General features: G+C 35.5%; 1 protein-coding gene across 5 annotated transcripts; it reads left to right on the top strand.

Annotated features, from left to right (window-relative positions):
* The first annotated feature begins 351 nt into the window (after positions 1-351).
* Positions 352-22,981, top strand: KLRD1 (killer cell lectin like receptor D1). Of its 5 annotated transcripts, XM_070407878.1 has the most exons (9): positions 352-381; positions 8,461-8,543; positions 13,804-13,905; positions 15,157-15,249; positions 15,395-15,460; positions 16,911-17,062; positions 17,898-18,004; positions 18,597-18,770; positions 22,852-22,981. In XM_070407878.1, exons 3-8 carry the CDS (start codon positions 13,899-13,901, stop codon positions 18,715-18,717), a joined length of 546 nt encoding a protein of 181 aa, XP_070263979.1. In that variant the 5' UTR covers positions 352-381; positions 8,461-8,543; positions 13,804-13,898; the 3' UTR covers positions 18,718-18,770; positions 22,852-22,981. The 5 variants fall into 5 exon arrangements, with proteins under 5 accessions (XP_070263979.1, XP_070263980.1, XP_070263977.1 ...); XM_070407879.1 differs by lacking the exons at positions 352-381; positions 8,461-8,543 and adding an exon at positions 8,836-8,911 and having other exon boundaries at positions 17,901-18,004; XM_070407876.1 differs by lacking the exons at positions 352-381; positions 8,461-8,543 and adding an exon at positions 8,836-8,911.
* Positions 22,982-23,607: the final 626 nt, after the last annotated feature.

Below are 23,607 nucleotides of genomic sequence, written 5' to 3'. Positions count from 1 at the left end.
TGTAAGGACATCATAGGACAATGATCACATTGTGATCCACCGCAAGCGTCAGAAGATGCCAAGAACTCATAGGAGAGATTCCAGTCACTGCTGGGATCTGGAGAAGTAAACTGGCTGCTTTTACCTTCTGATCTCCTGCCAATGCCTTCCAATGGCTGACACCAGCCAGAAGCCAGAGGGCAAGGAAGCCTGAGGGACGTAGTTAGAGTTTTGCTTCCAAGACCACAGAATGTAGCCAAGAAGCATGGAGGATGGGTGTGGGAGTGACTTTATAAATAAAAGATACCACGATCATGCCCACCAGAGTAGCCTATGGTGACAGAGTAGAGGAAGCTCCACTGGGAACATATCACATGTCTGCAATCCTGGGATCAACTATGTGTGAGTATTTCTTGTGGGCTAAAAGGGGCCCCCAAGGGCAGGGAGCACCTGGAGGCATCCTGGATTCTGTGGTAGGCTGGATAATGCCCCGCAAATATCCAGGTCACAATCATTAGATACTGTAAATAGTGCCTCGTATGGCAAAAAGGACTTTGCAGAAGTGACGAAGGTAAGAATCTTGAGGTAAAGAGAATAGGTTGGATTTTCCACGTGGCCTTGAAATATAGTCAAATTGGAAATTTGAATTGCTGAAATGACATGTTCTTGTGACTGAATATGACTGAAAAATAGAATTATATGGAAATTGCATATATTATTATAGATACAAGGAAAGCAGGTAAAGGACAAAATTACATTCAGGTTTAAAGGGAAATTCAGAGAAACCTTGAAACTAAATTAATAAAACCTTGAATCTAAATTGTTTTGGTTCTATGAATAGGATTTTGGAATCCTGAGTAACAATTATTAGCATACAAATATATCTATTTTATCTGAATTCTCTTAAAAATATCAATAATATATAATCTCTTTTAGTTTTAATCTTTTTGGTTATCTATCTAGTATTCTTGTTGATTTGAGAATCAAGTCCTCTGATGATTATATGTCACTATTCTGGTCACTGTATTTATTAAAATCTAATTTTCTGGTTCTTTTAACATTGTCTATAATCCTGGTAAATCTCAGCATTATGTAATAAACAATATGTTCTCCATAAAGTCAAAAATATCAAATAAAAATACACTTAATATAAAGTTCACATATAGCAGTACATTTACAATATTGTGTCACTTTAGATTTTGAGTTTTAGTTGTTGGTTTTATAAGGGAACTTTGGCTTATCTGTTGTAGGAAATATTGAAGGTCATATGGAATGATGTGGCCATCATTTCACATTTAGAAAGAGTGATCAAAAATGTAGTCACAGAGGTGACATTTGGAGACCTGAATGAAATGAACGAACCAGACTCTAAAATATTTGGGGGCAGAAGCTGTACAAATGGTGCCAAAGCTGTGAGATGTAAGGCCGCATTGTAGATTTGAGGGTAAAAGAAGTCCTCATATGAATATAACTCCAGTCTTTACAGTCTAGCTAATGATTTATGATCCTCGTGTTGTTTTTCTTTGTTTGACTAGCTTTTCTCTTTGCTTTTCCTCTCTCAGGGGTAAAAGCTGTTGTGACTTTGAATTTAGTGTGATTTCCTGTGGTCATGTTTGTCTGAACAATAATGATGCCGACAATGATTGTTAAAGCGATAATGACCACCCACAGCTAGGGTGTACACCTCCCTTTTGGTCTTTCTCTTTCTTAATCTTTATCTTTCATTCCTTGACCAGGTAAATTGCTTGGCTGTAGCTTCTTGGTCTTTTTTTTCCCTTTTTATCACGCATGCTATTTTCTCTGCCCAATACCCATTCACCTCATCCTTCAAATCGAATGGTCATATCTAGGCTACTGTAGGTGTTAAAGTTATTTCAAGCAGCACTGAGTAGGCCTGTGGTTGGAAATATTTTGTCCTGTGCAGTAGACCTTTTACCCACACAGAGTACATTGAGCTGTTGATGAGGTCTGACCAAAAGAGTCAGGGCCATATCAGAATTCAGACATCATTTCCAGTAAAGTTTAATCTTCAGAAATACTATAATTAATAGTCTCCAACACATGAAGTCATGTTTGTGTGCATATATAAACACATCTAATATATATCATAAATCTGTATACATATATACATATATGTATATATACTTCTTTGCATATATATCATATATGTGCATATACACACACACACATATATATATATATATATATATATATATATATATATATATACTATAGATTTTCTGAGAACTTATTAGGTATTATATACTTTGCATGTTTGTACATTATACTAGTCTCACAAGTTATTCTTTTTTTATTCTTTTTTTATTTTTATTTTTTTAAAATTAAATCTTTATTGTTCAGATTATTACATTAGTTACTCTTTTTTCCCACCATAACTCCCCTCCACCCAGTTCCCACCCCACCCTCCGCCCTCACTCCCCACCCACTGTCCTCATCCATAGGTGCATGATTATTGTCTAACAAGTTATTCTTACCCTAAGAATAAACATCTTAATGTATAAATCATAATAGATTATTTTTCCATAACTTAGGAGTTTTCAAAGAGCAAAACGCAAAACAGTGATTTTATATATCAAAGGTTAAATTTGGAGCTGAAAAATATTCAAAATGATATAAACTGATATGTGAGAAGAAATTTATAATGAACTCTAATTTGTCACCTCAAAAGTTTTAATGTAACTTCTTGATGTTTCTCTAATATTTGGTAATGCATATCTTTTATATCTGAGACAAAAGATTATTTTTTTATTGTCCACTCTTTTTTCAGCTATTACTTTTTTTGAGCGACAGCCTACTGTATGCCCTGGTGGATGTGGTTCAGGTTAGATGCTTCCTGACACTTTCAACTTCTCTATAAACATAGGCATCAGGGTTGCATTCCTACAGCACTGTCTACAGTGGCTTTAGCTGTGCCTCGCCACGCATGCTAGATGGCCAGGGTCAAAGGCACCACGTGCATCCTATTATCCCTGAGTTTCTCTCTGAGTAGCATTGTATACCATTTGTGGTGTTTATCCTATTTCCTTACTGAACAGTTAATGCCAAACATAAGACAGAAGCTACTCTTTCCTGAGGTGTGGCCTTTTGGAAGTGAAACCAATGTGTTTTTTTGGCATCCTGTTTGAAAATGGGAGGCATTTCCTTTTGGGCGAGCATTCAGCAGAATGGGATGGTCAGTGATAGGTGATCATAGGAATCATATCTTGGGACTACAGAATCATGGACCAGAGGATCTCTGAAAAATAGAAATTTGAGGTAATAAATTTGTTTGAAATCTCAGCTATTGAAACAGAAGAGCCAATACCATATCCACAAGAGGAAAGATTAGTCCTTCCAAAATGTTATGTTTTAAAGGAAGAAGTAGAACAAAGGAGACCCTGAAAATTTATTTCAAGATTCCAGTTGGCGCCTGACTAAAGACACCGTGTCCTTAATGAGAAAGGAGCCAGCGTAGCTCCAGTTCCGCTGGACATTGTCATCGAGCCCAGTGCATTGCTGTCCCTGCCAGCATGCAGATGCATTTAATAGTGGCCACTACAGCATTGCTTGTGTTTCACAGAATACTTCCCGAGCTCGCCAAGGTGGATGGACACGGCACGCAACTTTATGGGCTCTAATTTGGATTCACTTTTGTGCTTCAACATGGCATGGGGTGTTCATACCAGGAAGGCCACTCTTACCTTTGTTCATGTGCAGCTGTGTTTTCATCATATTCCAGCCCTGAAATTAGAGGACACTGACCCAGTTCTTGTTCATGGGCAGCCACTCTCATATCTCTTGGAATTTCCGTTAGTGCTAGAACAGTGACTCCTAGGTTCCTGGTGAGCTCTTCAGTCAGGGCAAAGGACAAGTAGCCCAGACCTCCCCGAGAGGCATGTCGGACCTCCGTCAGGAATATCTGAAAATATCTCATCTGGGAAGCGGGAAGGGGGTTAACACGGGAATAAACTTGCCTTTCCTTGTATTTCAGGTATGGATAGGCTGCCCCAATCCGTCCTTTACCACTTTTGTAGGCAGTACTCCTGAGTGAAACTTTATCATCCTGTGGCTATGAACTTTTGTTCTTATAAGGATATTGTATCTGTATGTTTAGCTTAATGTGAAGTAAAAATTGACAAAAGTTTAGAAATAATTAGGATGATACATGTAAAGGGGTTTTTGGTTGGCTGGGATGCTTGTTCCCCTCAGACCTTTCCTTGTCTAATATTTGACATTTTCTGTTCCTAATCGGTGTTATTGGTTTAGTATTATTACCTTTGTTCCTGATATGTAAATGTTATACTAGATGCAGAAAGGCAAAACTTAAGACAAACAGCAAAAAGACTCGGATCATGGTGGCTCAAAAATTAGAAATGATCCAAAATACTTTTTAACAAGGACATATAGGCTCTGACTGCCTCCCATTTACCTGCCTTTAAAAAAAAAATTGATCTTGAATCTCATTGAAGGTTATGGTCTTGCCCCATCCCCAGTGGTCTACCCTGTTCAGCAACTGACACAGAGACTTCCTAGGAATGAGCCTTCCTTGTACCATGTGACTCCATTATTCAACCAAAAGTTTGGTCATCAATGCATCCTATGGATTGATTTATGACCAAAAGGGGGATATATAGATGGAAAAAAAAAGGCCACATGCTAACCTGACTAGTTCAGGGAAGGCCTGCATGGTGGTTGTACACAAACTCAAAGACCTAAAGTAACCACAAAGGATGGTCTGAAGTTAAATATTTGACTAAAATCAGTTTATAGTGGCCAGTCATGTCCTAGGCCAGTATTTTTCCTGACAAAGATCAACTTTGATCTTTACTGAGCCTATTGTCTTTTTGCATCTAAGATAACATACCTGTGAAATGTCTGGGTATTCCTTCATTGTTATTGTTATCATGTTAATCATAACTGTTAACTATGTTAACTATCCTCTATCAATCTACATAAAAGAAGCATATGTCCATCATTTCATTTTTATCCAATCCCAGAGGTTCCCCCATTTTGCTTTGTCCCACCTTCCTAATCTATCACCAATGGATTTCATGTAACCCACTTACATCTTCCCCGTTGATGGTAATTTATGAAAACAAGGTACAAACCCACCATTCTCCAGAGCAGTATCCCAATCCATTGAGATTTTGCTTTCTGGCAACTGTCATCAGTTTGGCTCAAATAAACTCACAAAAATTAAAAAAAGTTTAGAAATATATCAATTGTAGTTCACCCCTCCACCACAATCATTCATTTTTATTTTTTTTGTGATATTTTGTTACTAGAAAGTTGTTGGATGTGTTTCCTGTCAAAATATTTGAGTACAGTTTATTTTGTTCATTAGATTTCACATGAGTGAACTAATATGGTATTTGTCCTTCTCTGGCTCATTTCACTTTGCATAATAATCTTCAGGTCCATCCATGCTATTGTAAAAGGGAAGAGTTCCTTCTTCTGTATGGCCGTGTAGAATTCCATTGTGTAAATGTACCACAGATTTTTTTTATCCACTCATCTGTTGATGGGCACTTGGGCTATTTCCAGATCTTGATTATTTTTAATAACACTGCTGTCAACACAGGGGTGCATTTATTCTTTTGAATTAGTGTTTCGGGATTCTTAGGATATATTCCCAGAAGTGGGATCGCTGGGCCAAAAGCAGTCCTATTTTTAATTTTTTGAGGACACTCCATACTGTTTTTTACAGTGGTTGCACCAGTCTGCTTTCCCACCAACAGCGCACTAGGGCTCCCTTTTCTCCACATCCTCACCAGCACTGTTGACAGAGGGGACGGTGGATGGAGGACTGGATGAAAGAAGGTGAATTTGCCAAAAAACATGTATATGTAACTCATAGACACAGACAACAGTGTGGTGATGACCAGAGGGAAAGTACAGAGAGGACTGGGTGGAGGGGAGCAAAGCGTGGGAAATGGCGACATCTGTAATAGTGTACAGATGTTGGATACTTCTCATTAAAAGTAGGTTCATTTGATTTGGAAACCAAGTAAAAATCTACATTACAATCTCTAACAAAAATAAAATATTTCAGGATTCTTGACTGAGTTTGGGCCATTTGGTCTCGGTTTAGCCAGGTTTAGTGTAAGAAAGCCCGTCTAGGGTTGGCGTATGCAATTCTCAGTAACATTTGAGGTCTGTTTCAAAAGAAGCCAAATGAGTCTTGTCCTCAGCGTGGGAGCCACTGAGTACTTGGTGCTTCTCTTCCCGCCCGTCACCCTTCACGTCCGCATGCGGTTCTCTTTTTCACAGTGAGGCTTCACCATCAGATTTAACATTTTATCACACATCATACTTTCCCAGTCTTTCAAATCCTCCTTTTTTATGTTTCTCCTTCTGATAAACTCTTGTACACATGCATGGTCTTAATACTGGGCTCTGGTAATAGAATAAAACCACCACAAAACAGGGGTTTTGCTTCTTTTTTTTTGTGTCTGGCATTTAGTAGGTAACCAGCAATCATTTCTTAAATAGATTAATTTTAGTCTGAAATACTTTCAAAGCCAGTATTGATGTTTGTTACCATAGTAGTGGGGGGAAATCTTAATAATTTAATTACAAACATCATTACAATAGAAAGTTTGCAGCTGGCCACATTTATCCCAGTTTGGGTTCATCTTGTTTACATCTGATCTGTAAAATACAATGCTACATTTTAACATTGCAAAATAGCATTTAGTAAGAATTGTTGGGACCTTGAGACCCTTGTCCTACCTACTTAACAATAATGCTCACTTACAGTGAATAGTAAATATCTTTTCATTGCTACGGCCAAATTATAATGTTTTTTTGCACTTACGTCTCTCTGGTCAAAGATTTCTCACCTCTCCCACCACACACATCACACACACCCTCACACACATATAAGCACACAAACAGCAGAAGGAGGTAGAAAGATAAAATCTCCCCCTTCTCAAATCTAACTTCAAAGAAATCCAAATAAATTCTAAAAAGGATAAGCAACCTTGCTGTCAATATCCTTTTCACAATCATTATGTTATATCTGAAAGCATCATAAAATTCATAAATTGATGTTAGTGTTTATAAATAGATATTTAAAAATTATAGTATAATTCATTGAAGCCAGGAGACATGAAAACAAGGAAACCAAAAATACAGCATATAACTAAAAGCTTGCTAAGATGTAAAAAAGCCACTCTTATATAACATTATGGTGACAACTTGGTTTAATTATCCAGATCTGTGTCTTACCTCCATAAGACAATCCGGCAGTACCTAATCAGATGTGTATGCATTGACATAGGTATATTTCTGGACATATGTAACTGTCATATAATATGCATTTAATACAAGCATGTCAAACTCACCGCCGGTGGGCTACATGCAGCCCACAATAAAAATTTTTGTGGCCCAGCCAATAAAACAGTATGTAAGAAATGTTTTAATAAAAATTTCATAACTTAGTTTTTACAATATCCTCTTATGCATAATTATTAATAACTACAACATTCACTAATAACTGATAACTATAATTGTGTTGCATTCATTTCCCTTATACACGTTACATACAAGCACACTATTTCTCTCCACTAATACTAGCAGGAATATTTTAGCAGCTGATTGCCACATCATTAATCTTGGACTGACTTGTTTGGTGAGTGCAACAAGAAATATTTCGCTTTTGGAGAACAAGAAAAATAGGTTTATCTGTGTTATGCTTATTAATTTGTAGTTAATCAGTGTCTGGTAAGTTAATGTTCAAGAAAAAATATTAATTTTTTAAAAAATGTTCTATTATTTTATGTTAACAATTGCTCATTTATTTCAGCCCTGTGTATTCAGCATGTCTCTATCAAAATAAACCTACATTTCTATGAAAATTGAAGCTTTTGTTTTTTTGCAGCCCGCATAAACTTAAACCTTGTTTATTTGGCCTATGTTAGCCTTTGAGTTTGACATGCTTGGTCTAATACATCTGTGGTTATGGAGCCAGCGGTCAGGGATTGGAAGAGGGATGTCTGACTGCCGGCAGTTGGACATCCCCCGAGGGGTGCTAGAGAGGAGAGGGTGCAGGCTGGGCTGAGGGACCCCCCATGCACGAATTTTGTGCACTGGGCCTCTAGTATATTTATAAACAAGTACTAAAAATTACCAAGATAATTGAGGCAAAATGATATATTATGTTAAGCATATAATTATGTTAAGCATCTCCCTACATATTGTTCTATAGAGGCAGACAACCTTAGTGAAGCTCAGCTCAGCCACTGTTAGCTACTTAACTTTAATCCCATTTCCTCTATAATATTCTGTGTCTTCAACTATGAAATTTAAGAAACAATAGTATTAATAACACAACACCGGTATATAGTAATCCCCCCAAAATTGTCTTACTGTTTTATACATAATGATTGAGTATAATAAATTATAGACTACTTTTCTACTAAATAATGAGAAAACATATAAAATTTGAACAATAATCCTTTATGATTCTTTTTTTCTCAGATTTATTTCAGGATATGGGAACTTGGTAATGTGTGAATTTGATTGACACTCACCAGATAAGAGTTAAGTACAAGAGTTAAAAGGTGAGTACTCTGGACTGAAAGATTTTTACTGATCTGAGTAACCTGCTTCTTGGGTACTGATTGGACTTATTCTTCCTACAGAATCCTTTTACTTCCCTTGTTTCTTCTTCTTTATGCCCAAATTTCATCAACAGATGCTGACCGTTGAGCTTTACACTGTAGCTGTTTTTGCATACAGGCCAAGAAAGGGGCTCAGTGCCATTTTAAGGATATTTAGTAAAAATAGTTGAGCTTTAAAGTTCAAGGAGTGACCAAGTTGTCACAGTTTGAGAGTGAGAACCCAACAGCTCACCACAGAGACTCTGTTTCCAGTTACATGAGGACTGACAAGCCGCAGCTGCAGGCAGCCAGCTCTTTGCAGCTCCGAGGTGAGATGTCTACACCTAAGTCTCACATGCTGGGACTTATTAAATAGGAGATGAGCTTTAAGGGCTGAAATTAAGAAATTTTGAAACAAATTGTGCGTTTTCTTCACTCTGGTTTTATAAACTTCTCCTTACCCGAAACCAGCGATGTTCAACCTGTGTGCCACAAGACTTTTAAAAATATGCAATACCGGACTATTAGGGTGCACTGACCTCCTTTCCCTTAGGATTGTCAAATTAAAAAAAAATGGCAACAGCCAACACAACAGTTGTCTGGTGTGAATGAATCAAAATGATACCCTTTTTTTGTCAGATTGCCAAAATATATATTTTTTGGCATGCCACAGAATTTTAGTAATTAGCTTGTGTGTGTCACGAGATGAAAAAGGTTGAAAATCGCTGCCCTAAACAATCTGAGAATGCCAGTGTTTTTTCCAAAATGTGCATCACCAATTAGATCACCCTTATTTGATGCTTCTTTTTCTGTGTAGACATTTCATTTTATAAAGTAGCTATTAGGCAGAGTCAAGTGCTGAGAAAGATCTAAATTCACCCAAAACTTTCACAGTTGTTTCTTTCACTTGATTCTGATTAAGCTGTTCCTGAACCACAGTCAGAATTGGTGCTGCTTTTGTTTTATTTCTTGTTTGTCTGCTTATTTCGTTCAATGGAAAGCAGTTCTCTTGGTCCATTTCATGCTTTTTGTGTGATGTCTCTGGTCAATATCCATGAGTGAATTTGTAAATGTCAGTTAAAACTGCAACTGTGAAATGCTACCATACTTGTAAAACAAACAATGTAGTATCTAAATCCCATATTATACTTGCAAAGATATTGGGTAACATGTCTGAGATCAATTAAGATAATGTGTTGAAAAAGAACTGAAAATCAGCACCTACCAATAGCAAGTATTTCCTCACTTGACTAGAGCTGCAAGGTGATTATCTCTATTCCTTAGAGAGCCAGAGCAAGACCCATCAAGAAAAATCCTAGTCAAGTCCTAGAAAAAGCCCATTCGTGGAACTGAATGACCAATAAGACACTGGTTACTCAATTTAAGAGAATGTCAGAATTTTTGTTTCTAGGACAAGGATATTCAGATGTGGGAGACATGTAAGGATTTCCTGTTGCTAGGTATACCTTTGTCATCTGCAAATTAAAGTATTGCACATAAGAGAATTTCTGTGCATTAATAGATTTCTTTGTCAGCAAAGTAGTGAAATGCCAAAATACTTCACTAGGATTAAATGTACTGATACACTTGTTGTGTGCTCATGTACTTAGTAAGATATTTACAGTAAGCACTACAATAGGCATGTAATGATGTACTCAATAAAGGTTAAAATTCTCCTCTTCGGAACCAACGCAACAAAATGAAAGTTGGTAAACACAGAAAAAGTTTCGTTATATATCTTGCCTTTTCCTTAACAACCATACTTCTGAGTAACAAAATAATTGTTGGTAATTATTTTCTAGAATATAGAAACAGAGTTCATGTGGCAGTGGTTACAAGAACTTAAAAGCAAATGGGTGCTTATAAAACTGGTAAAATCTGAATAAAGTGTGTGAATTAAACTAATGTCAATGTCTTGGATTTGATATTGTACTTTAAGTATGATATCATGATTGGGGAAGACTAAGTGAAAGGTACAAGGTAGCTCTCTATGCTGCATTATTTTTGCAACTTTCTGTCAATCTATATTCATTTCCAAATAAAAAGTGAAAAAAGAGGTTAACAGGAGAAAGTATGTTTAAATGTATTGTTGTGTTTTATCTTATTGTAATAAACATTACACAAATCAAGTTTAAACCACTTACATTATTACTGATTAAATTTGTGTCCATACTTGAAATATAAAGAATAAAACATATTTTTAAAATTTCAGATTTTATTATATTTTATTAAATATAATTTGAACCTTTTGCTTTGAAACCATGTTTACACAGTGATTGCTTCTAGATTTTCCCCAAAGAAACATAATCGATACTCTGGTTACTTTAATTCATCACTTTTTACTTTTTCTTGGGTATTTTTGCTTATAAATCTCAGTAAAGGAATCACTCATTTGCCCTGATTAATCCAGAAAACACTTTCTCTAAACATCATGTGTCATATAAAACTCACTTTTATGATAATGTTATACAGATATATTAAAAAGACTTGGAGAAATATATTTTTTTAAATCATACCTGGAGATATTCTTCCATTGATTTTTAGAGAGAGTGGAAGAGAGAAATATCAATGTGAGAGAAACACATTCTGCACGCCCAGGCCAAGGGGGAGCCTGCAACCGAGGTTTGTGCCCTTGACCAGAATTGCACCTGGGACCCTTTGGTCTGTAGGCCAACACTCTATTCACTGAGCCAAACAGGCCAGGGCTTGGAGAGATATTCTTAATTTGCATGTAATTGTATATTTCAAGCACTAAAAATACATTTGAGATGCATATGACTTGATTTCACCATTGTATCATACAATGGGCCAGTACAGACCAATGAAACACGTTTGTTTATTTCTTAGAGTACAAGGGCAAGTGTAACTATCAAGTAAAAATCATTTTTACTCTTGAATACTACTCAGTCAAAAGAAAGATGAAATACTACTATTTGTGACAACATGGATGGATCTTGAGAATACCATGCTAAGTGAAATTAGTCAGATAGAAAAAGTTAAGAAGCATACGATTTCACCCAGATGTGGAACATAAAACTGAAAGTAACATATGAAAAAACAAAAAACACAAACTAAACTTCATAGACATAAATAACAGTATTGTGGTTACCAGAGGGGAAGGGTGTGAGGAGGTAGCGAAGGGGATCAAATATATGGTGACAGAGAAATTTTGACTTTGGGTGATAAACACCATGTAATATACAGATGCTGTATCATAGGATTTTACTCTTGAAGTCTACATAATTTTATTTACCAATGTCACTCCAATAAATTTAATTAAAAGTAAAATTGAATAGACTTCAAGTAGACAAAGGATCACTTTTAAATTACCTTTCTTAACTTGAATCTGCATAAAATGTGAATGAAGAATTTTCATGCTTACAATCTCAGGCAAGAATTAAAATTTTAACAATTTTGTGGTTCTATGGGCGCAATGCAAATTAAACAGACAGAAAACTTAACTCATGGATACTGAAAAATAAAATCACATTTCTTGTTTTTTGTTTTGTTTGTTTTTTGGTTGTTGAGTAGCTCATCTCTTACAATGAGTTTCATCTATGCTACTACTATAATGTTTGAAATAAATATTATAAACAACAAGAAACTTATATGAGAGTCTGCTTCATTTGGGGGTAAATGTTAGATTGTATTTCCAAATATTTAATTACAGATCAAGGTCTCTACTATTTTTTAAAAAATCTTTATTGTTGTAATTATATACTAGAGGCCTGGTGCACAAAATTTGTGCACTGTGGGGGGGGAGGGTCCCCTCAGCCCGGCCTCTGCCCTCTTGCAGTCTGGGAGCTCTTGGGGAGATGTCCAACTGCCGACTTAGGCAGGCCTAAGCTGTCAGTCAGACAACCTAGAGTTGCCGCAGAGCTGGGAGAGGCTCCTGCCACCGCCAGTGCATTCACCACTGCCCTTGCCAGTTGTGAGCCTGGCTTCTGGCTGAACAGTACTCCCCTTGTGGGAGTACACTGACCACCAGAGGTCAGCTTCGCATTGGGCATCTGCCCTTGATGGTCAGTGCACATCATAGTGACCGGTCATTCAGCTGTTCGGTCGATTTGCATATTAGCCTTTTATTATATAGGATCCTCATTGACCCCGTCTAGCCTGCCTCCACTCCCCTCCCCAGGCCTTTACCACACTATTATCTGTGTCCATGTTTGGCTGATCTCTTCTCAGCCACCCACCCACCTACTCTCAAAAGTCTCTACTCTTCAGATTTTTATTCACCCATTTGTCCCACATTTGAATTTCCCACTAGTAAGGTTATTCTTCTGAAGAGAAAAACTTGTAAATTGAGCTATCAGTATATTATCTGAGTGAGAGAGAACCCAGTAAAAATATAATACTTAAATATAGTACAAATAAGGGTAATAAAGCAGCTGCAGTTCAAAGGACTTGAATGGAACTGAACAATGGAGAGTTAAATGTTGAAAAAAACTTTGGGGCTACCTGAATGAGCCACTGAAGGGTGGGCCTAGACCAACTGAGGCTGTTGTAGAGCACAGGTGTGTGTGTGTGTGTGTGTGTGTGTATGGATGGAACAGTAATGGGAAATCACTCTGGTTCTACCTTTTTGACCTTCGCTTTCCATACGGGGGTTAATGAAGCAGGGATCAGAAGCACACAATGAGAGATGGAAATAGCAACCACTCTGTGGTAAAGAAAAGAAATCAAAATCTCAAAACATAGACACAGAGGGATAGGTCTGACTTGAAATACATTGCATGTGTGCTCTGGAGAAAGATAGTCTCAAACTTAATGACCTTGGTCATATATTTAGTTCTGCCTTCATTTTCTCATCAGAAAAATAAGTATATTTATGTATCTTTATTATTAAGCAATATTCAGAAACAAATGTGCTAATATATGCCAAGTAATTGAATCTATGTTCAACACAGGTAAATTATAAATGTTTATCATTATTTAAAGGAGAAAATTCTTGTGGCACTTTATTATACTAAGCAAATTTACCTTTGGTTTGCCCATCTTTTTTCCCATTTTCCCAATATTTTTAAAAGATGATCCCTGTTCAAACGCTAAAAAAACCTTTTACTTTTTTTTCCTTCTGATTGTCAGAGAATTTGCATTACACAAGTGTAGTGACAATTTCCTGTATTGTGGTTTCCGGAACATCAAGAATATCACTAAAAATACACAATTTTTTTTCCTTTTCCTTTTCCTTTTGAATTTCTTCATATACAACTTTCAGGTTCTTAGCCTTCAGCTCAATTCTGTGATTCAACACCCTTCTTAAACAAACAAACATCGTGACTTATCTGTGTCCACACTGGAACAGCATTTCTCATGGCAGGTATGTCGGCCTGATTCAAAAATTTAAAAGTAAATATAAATGGAAGCGGTGTCTTGTGGGTATAGCTCATGTCAGGGCATGCTGTAAGAAAATAATATGGAAAATGTTAGGCTTCCCGTGTATCAGCCTTTCCCATTTAATTTTACTTCTCTGATTCTTCATTCTGTAACTTAGAAATGATTTCGTGAAGCTTTCCCAACAGGTTTAAAAAGCGACTAATGGCAGGGAAAGCTCTAAATTCTAAATGAGAACTGAATTTTCCAGGTTAAATGATGAGCAACATTCTCTAGTAAAATAGAGAATGCCAAATATTTAAGATACAGTGCTTACAAGTGCTGTTTTAAAATTTTGCATTTGGGTTGTGAAGTCCAAACACCAGCCAGATTGACAGTTTGACACATTGGTCAGTTGTTAATGACATTTTAGGAGTGTGTTGATGTTAATGCAGAATCTCCTAATGTTGAATTGTTGTAGGGAAAATGGTTATAAGCAAGGAATATGAGGAATTAGGTAATATAATGTTCTTGTAAAAAATTGTTGCTTATGTATCATAATCCAGTGTGATATAAACCCAGCTCTCCATGTATTGAACATGCTTTGATCCAGACACTCCAATGTCTTTTCTTCCCTGTAAAATCTCTACAAATCTAGGAGACCTGACTTTCTCAGAGTAGTCTCAAAAGGACACGCTCCCAAGTATGTTGTGATAATGACAGAATATATTAAATAAAGACTCTGGTCCTAGACAAACTTTCGTTTGATTTCTGACTTGGGTACTTACTAGTTTTGATATCTTGAGAAAATAATATTAATAATAAGTTCCAAATTTTCTCATCTACCTAATGAGAATCATACTACTATTTTGTGATTTTTGTTGAGAAAATTAAAGTAAATGTTTGTTTTGTAAGCCCATAAAACAGAGCTGGGTGCCTGTTCATTTCTTCTTACTCCAGATCTCTGGGCTTCTTTGCCAAATTAAAAATAAATGTTGAATCCGCTTTCTGAGAAAGAGCTGGTAAAGAAGAAAAGATATGGGTAACCTTCCTAAAGAATAAAGTACATCACATAAAATTTTTACTTTTGGGTGGAATTCTCAATGGAATGTCTTCATTTTTCAATGTTTCATTGGCAAGATAGTTGGGGTTTCAAATCAAATAAATTTTTGGATTCTCTCTCTAGTTTCTGCATTATAAGCACTTTAGCTTCTGCGTTTGTTATTAAACTCATTCCCCTACCTCCCTTTCTCAACAGCTTTTCAGAGAACTCCATGGAGGTTGATTTCTGGGATCTTAGGAGTAATGTGCCTTGTGCTGATGGCTACTTTGGGAATTATGTTGAAAAATGGTAAGCTTCTCTAGGCAAGTAGATATAAAGATCAAGACTGGAATGAAGCCATTCAATAAGAAATATTTCATTTTACTAATGTATGATATTGTTCTATTTTACAAACCTGTACCTAATTAAGTAAATTCCTAATTATTTCTTAAAGCATTTACTAAACAAAGTATTCAGCCAACATCATCTCCAGGACCCACCACCATGGAACCTCAGAAAGGTAGGTTCCACAATTTGGAAAATATTAGTTTTGATAGAGCATGAAATAGTTTCTTGTTTTTCTCACACAGAAGTGTGATGGAATATTACACTTAGTAAAATAGAAGTTTATCTACTAATTGTAGAATAGTCTCATTTCCTTGTTCTCTAATGTAAGAATTATTAAAATACTAGTACATTGACTGTGCATCATTTATATATTTAAGGAATAAGGAAAATATTGGCCTGAAATGACATGGTTTTCCTGTATGAGTGCTAATATTTAAATAACAAATCAAAAAAAATTATAGTACATATTACAGCTAATCCTTATTATCTACCAGTGTTTGCTCATAACTTATATTTATATATCTCTTTAGCTTTGCTTCATTTCTTACATGACTCAGAATATAGTGCAGAGATTTCTACAAATCTGAACCTACTTTTCCATTGTAAGCCAACTCTGAGTCCAATTTTTTTAATGCATTTTTCCAAATTCTCTCCAAGTTGTCTCATCATCTTCTATGATCAAATAGTACTTTATTTATCTTTTTCTTCTTGAGGTATTTTCCAGCTTTATTGCAATATAATTGATATATAACATTGTACTAGTAAGTTTAAAATATACAATGTGTTGATACACATTATTGATACACTTATATATTATAATATGATGACGACTCTAGCACTAGCTAATACCTCCATCATATCACATAATTGCATTTCTTTTTTTGTCCTGAGGACATTTAACATCTACCCTTTAGCAACTTACAAGTGTACAATACAGTATTGTTAACTAATCCCAATGTTATTCAGTAGACCCTCAGAACACTGACCTTCTAACTGGAAGTTTATTTCCAACTTCTCTCCATTTCCTCCCCCCTCCCCTCCCCATGTAATGACCATTCTACTCTGTAATTTGAGCACCATTCACTTGGCAAAGATTTGAGTACATACCATGTATCATTACACCTATCTCTGAGGATAAAATGTTCAAGGCACTATTACCAGTTAACTGTATGATTGGTCTTCAAACTAATTGTTTTATTAATCTTCAATTTGAAAATAAAATATCTAAAATATATATTATAATTCTCCCAATGTACCATATTTATTTCTGACTCAGGAAATATGTTAAAATGTCTTTCTCCCTTAAATATCTCTTCCATCTAATTAATCCTATCCATACAGCAGAGCTGAACTTTGGATCACTTCCTACACTCTACTATAGGATGTTTTAATTTCTCATGTATATTTATCCAAACTAGCATTAAATATGATTAATAACAGATTGATAATTCTGATGCTATCTCTAGAATATAATGCCCATGATTCATTCACATGACTATCCTCTGAAGTAGTCTCTCAAAAAATATTTGTAGAAAAAAATAAAATGATTTTTTAATGAGTAAATAGCGCTTAAAAAATTGAATCTCCAATGTCATCAATAAAGTTTTATTTTTTTCTTTTAGGCTCTGGCTGCTATTTTTGCCAAGAAAAGTGGATTGGGCATCGCTGCAACTGTTACTTCATTTCCAATGAAAAAAAAACTTGGGCAGAAAGTAGGGATTTCTGTGCTTCTCAAAATTCCAGTCTACTTCAGTTGAAAACCAAAGATGAGCTGGCATGTGTTTAATTTTTTTTTTTTTTATATTGTCTTTGGCCTAGGATAACATATTATCTAAATAAGCTGATTACTTTGATTCAAGCCTTTTACATAGTAAATGGATGGTTATATTTGACCTAATAATGACTTATTAATTTTTTATTCCTTAGATAACAATCATTATAAAACCAACACAAAATTTCTCAAAAATTTAAATTATAGGAATAAAAATTAAGATAGATGCCACATAAAGTACAAGAGGCATTTTAGAGATAAATCAAAGAAGAAATGACTAATAGGTCATTATTTTTATTCAAAGAACCAATTAAGCAAGTTTGCAATTTTTAATTGAATATATAATTTTTGTAATTATATAGCCATTGCGATTATTCTGAGATATAAGAAGGAATGAATATGAGAGCATGATTATAATAGTTACCCAACTCTTAAGAAAAGTAAAATAGTTCTCCAGTTGCATGAGGAACTTGTGGGGAGTATAGGACGAAAAGGCTATATTTGAAAAATTATTCCTCAAGATGCTTTTGATTTGGGATCAAATTTTATGGTTGATCATCTGTGAAGAAACTGTTCCATGAAAATCTAACCCCTTTATAAAGTTTTCCATTCCTTCAAGAATTGAGATTTGTGATATTTTCTTTCTCCGTAAATGAATGGACTTCATATGTGAGAACATGATAAGACATGACCATACTTCCTGTACTAGACTTTTAAAAATGATTTCAGTTTGATTGATTTAGAGTCTGGATATGATTCTGGACACTAACTTTCTTGAAAGTACTTTATTTGTAGAGTAGATTCAAATTAGATTAATATATTTGTCTCTGTTTTAAAGCAGCAGTTTATAAAATACATTAGAAAATTTTACTGGATTGGACTCTCTTATTCTGGCCAACATCATGCCTGGTTGTGGGAGGATGGCTCTGCTTTCTCCAAAGATCTGTAAGTTTCTGATGGTCAAGCCTTTCCTGTTCTTTATGAGTTTATCCTTAGTACTCAGAGAATATAAATTCCAAGAACACTGTACCTAAGATAAACCTGTTTGGAGCATGAGAATACAGAAAAGAGATTAGGTACAAGAGAACAACAGCATTACCCTTATCTAGAACATCCAAGTGAATGCTCAAGTGACATGAAGTTACTGGACTTTAGACCATAAAATAGGTTTTGACTTTCTTTTTACCTTGGTGCCAGGACTTGTATGAGCAGATAATTAGCAACAACCTAAGAGATAAAAAGCTGCCCTCTCACACATAAACTGTTCAGGGAAAGCAGGATAGCCATTCTTTTCATTTTTTCTGGTGGAACCCAATATTCTCAGCATCCTCCCATGTTTTATATAATCTGAGTTTATTTTCTGTATATTTGTAATCTTGGAATATTGCTTCCACTCACACACATGGTATTTGTAACATCATACGACACTTTTATGCTCTGACTTGTCTTCCTAGACTAAATTAGCAAATATATATTTTATTTCAGATAGGAAATTTTCGTTTCTTTTTTCTATATAACATTTTATTTTTCATTACAGATTTGAATCCACTGAACAAAAAAATGCAGGAAACTGCATGGTGTATAATGCACTCAAAAGTGTTTTGGGAGAACCCTGCACAGATGAAAATTATTATATCTGTGAACAACGGCTTATTTAGGTGTTGCTTAGGGCAGAAGGGTGGGCAATGAAGGTCCAGTATTACTAAGAATGGTAAGTCTGCCTCTTACATCATTACGAATTATCTATTTCTGAGATCTGTAAAATTTTTCATATTACATCTTATCATGCAATTTTCATATATTTGAAAACATGTGTTTTAAAATTGATGAAAGGCATGCATTGTATACATAAAATTATAAAACCTCAGGTAAATAATTTTATAAATATTTTGATTTAGTGCATATGATCAATATTGTCATGTATACATTCTGGTAAATTTTCTCTGCAGAAAATTAAATAAAACAATTTACATTAAATAGTATACACCAACATCATCTCAGACCTTTCTGTGGAGTACTATATTGGGAATTCCCATCTTCATCTCACGTTTCTGGTAGTCCTTTCTGGATACCTACACTTCTACATGCGTTAATGTAGAGGTGAAAGTGCCATATAAGTTTCCTCAGGTGTATCTTCCAGCTCCACAGAGGCACACATTTGTGTTTTCTCTTGATGCTCCTGAGTTCTGTAAGAAGATTTTAAGTCTTTGGTCAAATATGTGATTCCTGTTTGATTGCTTTGAGAATGTGCAAGGGCAAAGGGACTCCACGTCCTGATCGCATACATTAACAATACCTTTTTCTTTACTTCACTCTTTCTTATCAATCGATAAAAGATTTGCACATGCATTGAAGATCTTAATCCTTAATCAATCCCAAGAACCGTTTCCTAAAAGTTATGTGTAAAATATGAGCAATTCTCTTTTTTTTTGTGGAAGAGGGAGTGAACCATTTTATAGAGGAGTTTCTGAATGTGTCATAGAAGGGCTAGGAACACAATGAGGTCCCAGTCCTGAGATCTGGAAGAGGTTTTTACAGTATTACAGATTTCAGAATCCAATTTCCTTTCTTTTTGGTTAATTGTTGTATAGATATATTTAGAAATTTTTATTGGCATGTCTATGTATTTAGTAGTTTTATATTTCAATTAAATAATAATAATTAAGAACTCAAATTGATTTTTAATATATAATGAGCCAGGAATAAGAAAGGATCTTTTATTTGTCATTAAATAAATATAGTAAGACTAAAAGCTGAACTCTTGACTTTCATGTATAAAGATTGACTTGGGAAAAATACACTTAAGTTATATTATGAAAAAACAACAGCACAGGACAGACTAAAACATTTTTCAAATGTTTAACTGGAACTAAGTGAACATACATTGTTCTTCCTGGATATTTTATGTTTTGGCTTTATTGTCCACATGATTCCCAAGCAATACATTTTAAATTCAATTTAAAAAACAGTATAGATAAGATTATAATTAAATGAGTAGTTTTCTGTTCTAACTCTCCCATCTCCCTGTCCTCCTCCCATGAAGCAATTTCTTTGGGATTCTTGTTTCTTTTGTTTGTTTTCTTGTTTAGAGTGATTTCCTCTGCAATGAACCAAAGATATTCTATTTTCATAATTTCTGTCTGGATGAATGTCAACTGCTTTCATTTAGCCGCATCCATATGTAGGTTTAAATTGCTAGTTGCGCATCATCACCTATGAGGTGTGCAGAGCCCAACCTGCCTTTTTTTCTGAGAGCTCATGAACTTTCATCCCAGTTGCAGGAGCAATGAGGAAGCACAAGATGATAAATATGGTAGATGATGTCTAATTTCAGAGACTAATCTATGTCAAAATTTGTCTCCACTGGGAGAAGAAAATTACTGTTGCCTCCCAATTATAGCTCTGAGGTTTTTCAGCTTCCATATAATTTCTGAGTATTCCAATGGAAAGTTCTGGATTGAATGGAAGATTCTAGTCACCCATGGCAGTGTGTCTCTCTCACAGCATGGTCCCCTTATATTATTCATACTCAGGCTTTGACCATGTGACCCATTTCATGTTTAATATTATTCCTCCCACCCTAACCTGCATTCTGCTTTCCTTCATCCTGAAAACATCTTTATAATCTTTGGGATGGGAGAGACTTCTTTCACATAAAGGTCTTTCTACTAAGTATTTTTTTCCCCTCTGACATGAGATTTCTAATATATTCTCTGGGGATAGACACTTTAATTTTTTCTTTTGTTCTCTATTTTTTTTCTTGGAATGGGATTATGCACATAGAAGGATTTAGTTGAGTGACTTTCGAAGTGTTAGATGTAAAACAAATTGGAGAGGATGAGGAAATGTCTAAGAAACATACAAAATAATATGGCAATAGTCAGTGTAGACTTCTTAATTTTACCCTGTAACCCTAAATATGTAACCCTTAGAGCAGTGGTTCTCAACCGTCCTGATGCCTCAACCCTTTAATACAGTTCCTCATGTTGTGGTGACCCCCAACCATAAAATTATTTTCGTTGCTACTTCATAACTGTAATTTTGCCACTGTTATGAATCATAATGTAAATATCTGATATGCAGGATGTATTTTCATTGTTACAAATTGAACATAATTAAAGCATAGTGATTGATCACAAAAACAATATGTAATTATATATGTGTTTTCCGATGGTCTTAGGCGACCCCTGTGAAAGGGTCATTCGACTCCCAAAGGGGTCGTGACCCACACATTGAGAACTGCTGCCTTAGAATATATATTACATGCTATGTGTAGGTTCATGGAAAATTATGATAAGCTTAGGAACTTAAAACAGTACATGTTTATTACCTGGTATTATCTTTAGATCAGGAATTGGGCATGGCTTAGTTGTTTCCTCATCTGTGGTTTCATAAGCCTAGAACCAAGGTCTTCACCAGCCTGCCTTCTCATCTGAAACTCAGCATTCTATTCCAAGCTCATTCGGGCTGTTGGCATAATTTAGTTCCTTGTGGTTGTGAGACTGAGGCCCTCAGCTCCCAGAGGCCACCCCTCTCCATTGCCACTCTGAAAGCTGTGAGGAGTGAGGTGGTATCTCATTGTGGTTTTATGGTTACCCCGATATATTCATTCTTAGTTACTCCATTAGTGACATCTAAATTTGCCCAATGGGGTTATTTTACAGTTGGGTCAGGACAGCTTTCTGCTTATCTCGAGATATTTGAGCATCAGTTTTTGCCTCTTGGTCATGGTAAGGACAGTGAACTAACCAACTAACTAACTAACTAGTTATTTATGGTAAGTTTTTTTTTAAGTTCAAAAGTCTCAAGAGCCAATTTGTTTATTGATAACTTACAGTGGAGATAACTGGTTAGACATCCTGTCTCCATTATATGACCAAACTCTGCAGGAAACTTCTGCCTCAGCTCTCCTAAAACCAAATTTCATCACATAAATATCAGAACAAATATCAGCAGTTTTATCCAGAGAAAAATTATCTTTGTGTAAATAAGAATAACATTGGGAAGTTTATTCCTGGATGTTTCTCGGTCCCCAACTCATTTGACTTCCCTTTTTCCTGCTGTATCAGACTATTTGCCCTTATTAAAAGCATTATATGAGTTTACTCATTGGTGCCTTATCATTTCTTTACATATTTGGAAATATTTGAAATATTTACCCACCCTTTACATTTCCATAATTTTGGAGCTTTTGAATTTTTTCTCTTTACATCCTCAAAGCATTTTATAAGAATCATAAATGTTTTTAGCTTTGTGGGCCAGTCTCTGTTGAAACTACTCAACTCTGCCATTGCATTGCAAAAAGAAAACATAGATAGTATGCAAATGAATGGTTTAGCTGTGTTACAAGGGAATTTTATTTAGAAAAATAAATGGTGGGACAAATTTGCTCCACAGGCCATAGTTTGCCAATTCATGTCAAGGTGTGTGAAATGAGATTATATATATAGGCACCAACCCTACTCTCTACATTGCCTTATCCTTTCTTAGGTCACATAGTAACAATTGTAAATGTACTTATAAATTTTACAATCCTCAAAGAGGTGTGTCTTATATTATCAGTCTTTGCTTATTATAAAGGTGAAAATCCATAAAGTGTGCATTATAGCCAAATGCTAGATATTCACCAATGATTCCCACTTTCAAATTCATGTAACTTTGTATAAATTCCTTCCACATTGTCCCACAGTTGGTATGTGTGACCAGTGAAAGACAGTGGAAATGATGGTATGCCACTTCTGCATCTAGTTCATAAACGGTGGTGTGGCTTCTTCCTTCTTTTTCTCTTTCAGGTCGTTTGATATGGGAATGCCAGCCATCATGTCAGGAGCAGCCCTGTTGAAAGGACCATGTGACAAGAAGCTAAAACCTCTTTGTTGAATTGTACACTTGAAACCTTATGGTTTTGTGAACCAAGGTCACCCCAATAAATTCAATTTAAAAAGAAATATAGTCTTTTTTAGTAGCTGTGTAATGAGTATGTCTTGCAAGCCAATTTTCCAGCTCTACTCAAGCCTTCAGATAACAGAGTCCCAGCTATCTTGACAGTCACCTAATGAGAGAACCCGAGTCACATCCATCCTAAGTTGTTCAAGGATTCCCAACCCTCAGAAACTGTGCGATATAATGTGTTTGTTCTTTGAAGCTGCTATTTGTTGGACCTAGTGGTAGACTCTTGGTCATAAAGACCTATACTGAACTAGCTGGTTTGGCTCAGTGGATAGAGCGTCAGCCTGCGGACTCAAGGGTCCCAGGTTCGATTCCCGCCAAGGGCATGTACCTTGGTTGCGGGCACATCCCCAGTAGGGAGTGTGCAGGAGGGAGCTGATTGATGTTTCTCTCTCATCAATGTTTCTAACTCTTTATTCCTTTCCCTTCCTCTCTGTAAAAAAATCAATAAAATATGTATATTTTAAAAAAAACCTATCTTAAAAAAGTAAAAAGAAACATACAAAAGCAAACAAATTATTATTGAAAGAAGTCAACAATTTCCTGAAGTTCATCCTCCTAGAAGTTACATGCCTAAAAATTTCCTTTATATAGTCATT

Source organism: Myotis yumanensis, unplaced genomic scaffold (genome assembly GCF_028538775.1).
Source record: "Myotis yumanensis isolate MYYU_CA2020_CCGP unplaced genomic scaffold, mMyoYum1.0.hap1 SCAF_3, whole genome shotgun sequence".
Lineage (NCBI taxonomy): Eukaryota > Metazoa > Chordata > Mammalia > Chiroptera > Vespertilionidae > Myotis > Myotis yumanensis.
Note: the sequence above shows the minus strand (reverse complement) of the source record. Positions and strands in the feature narration are given on the sequence as shown.

Bases quoted from the DNA above. Each gene is read 5' to 3' on its own strand.
- KLRD1 (XM_070407878.1), top strand. The intron at 15,250-15,394 runs GTAAGCTTCTCT...TATTTCTTAAAG, and splicing joins GGGAATTATGTTGAAAAATG to CATTTACTAAACAAAGTATT. The intron at 15,461-16,910 runs GTAGGTTCCACA...TTTTTCTTTTAG, and splicing joins CACCATGGAACCTCAGAAAG to GCTCTGGCTGCTATTTTTGC.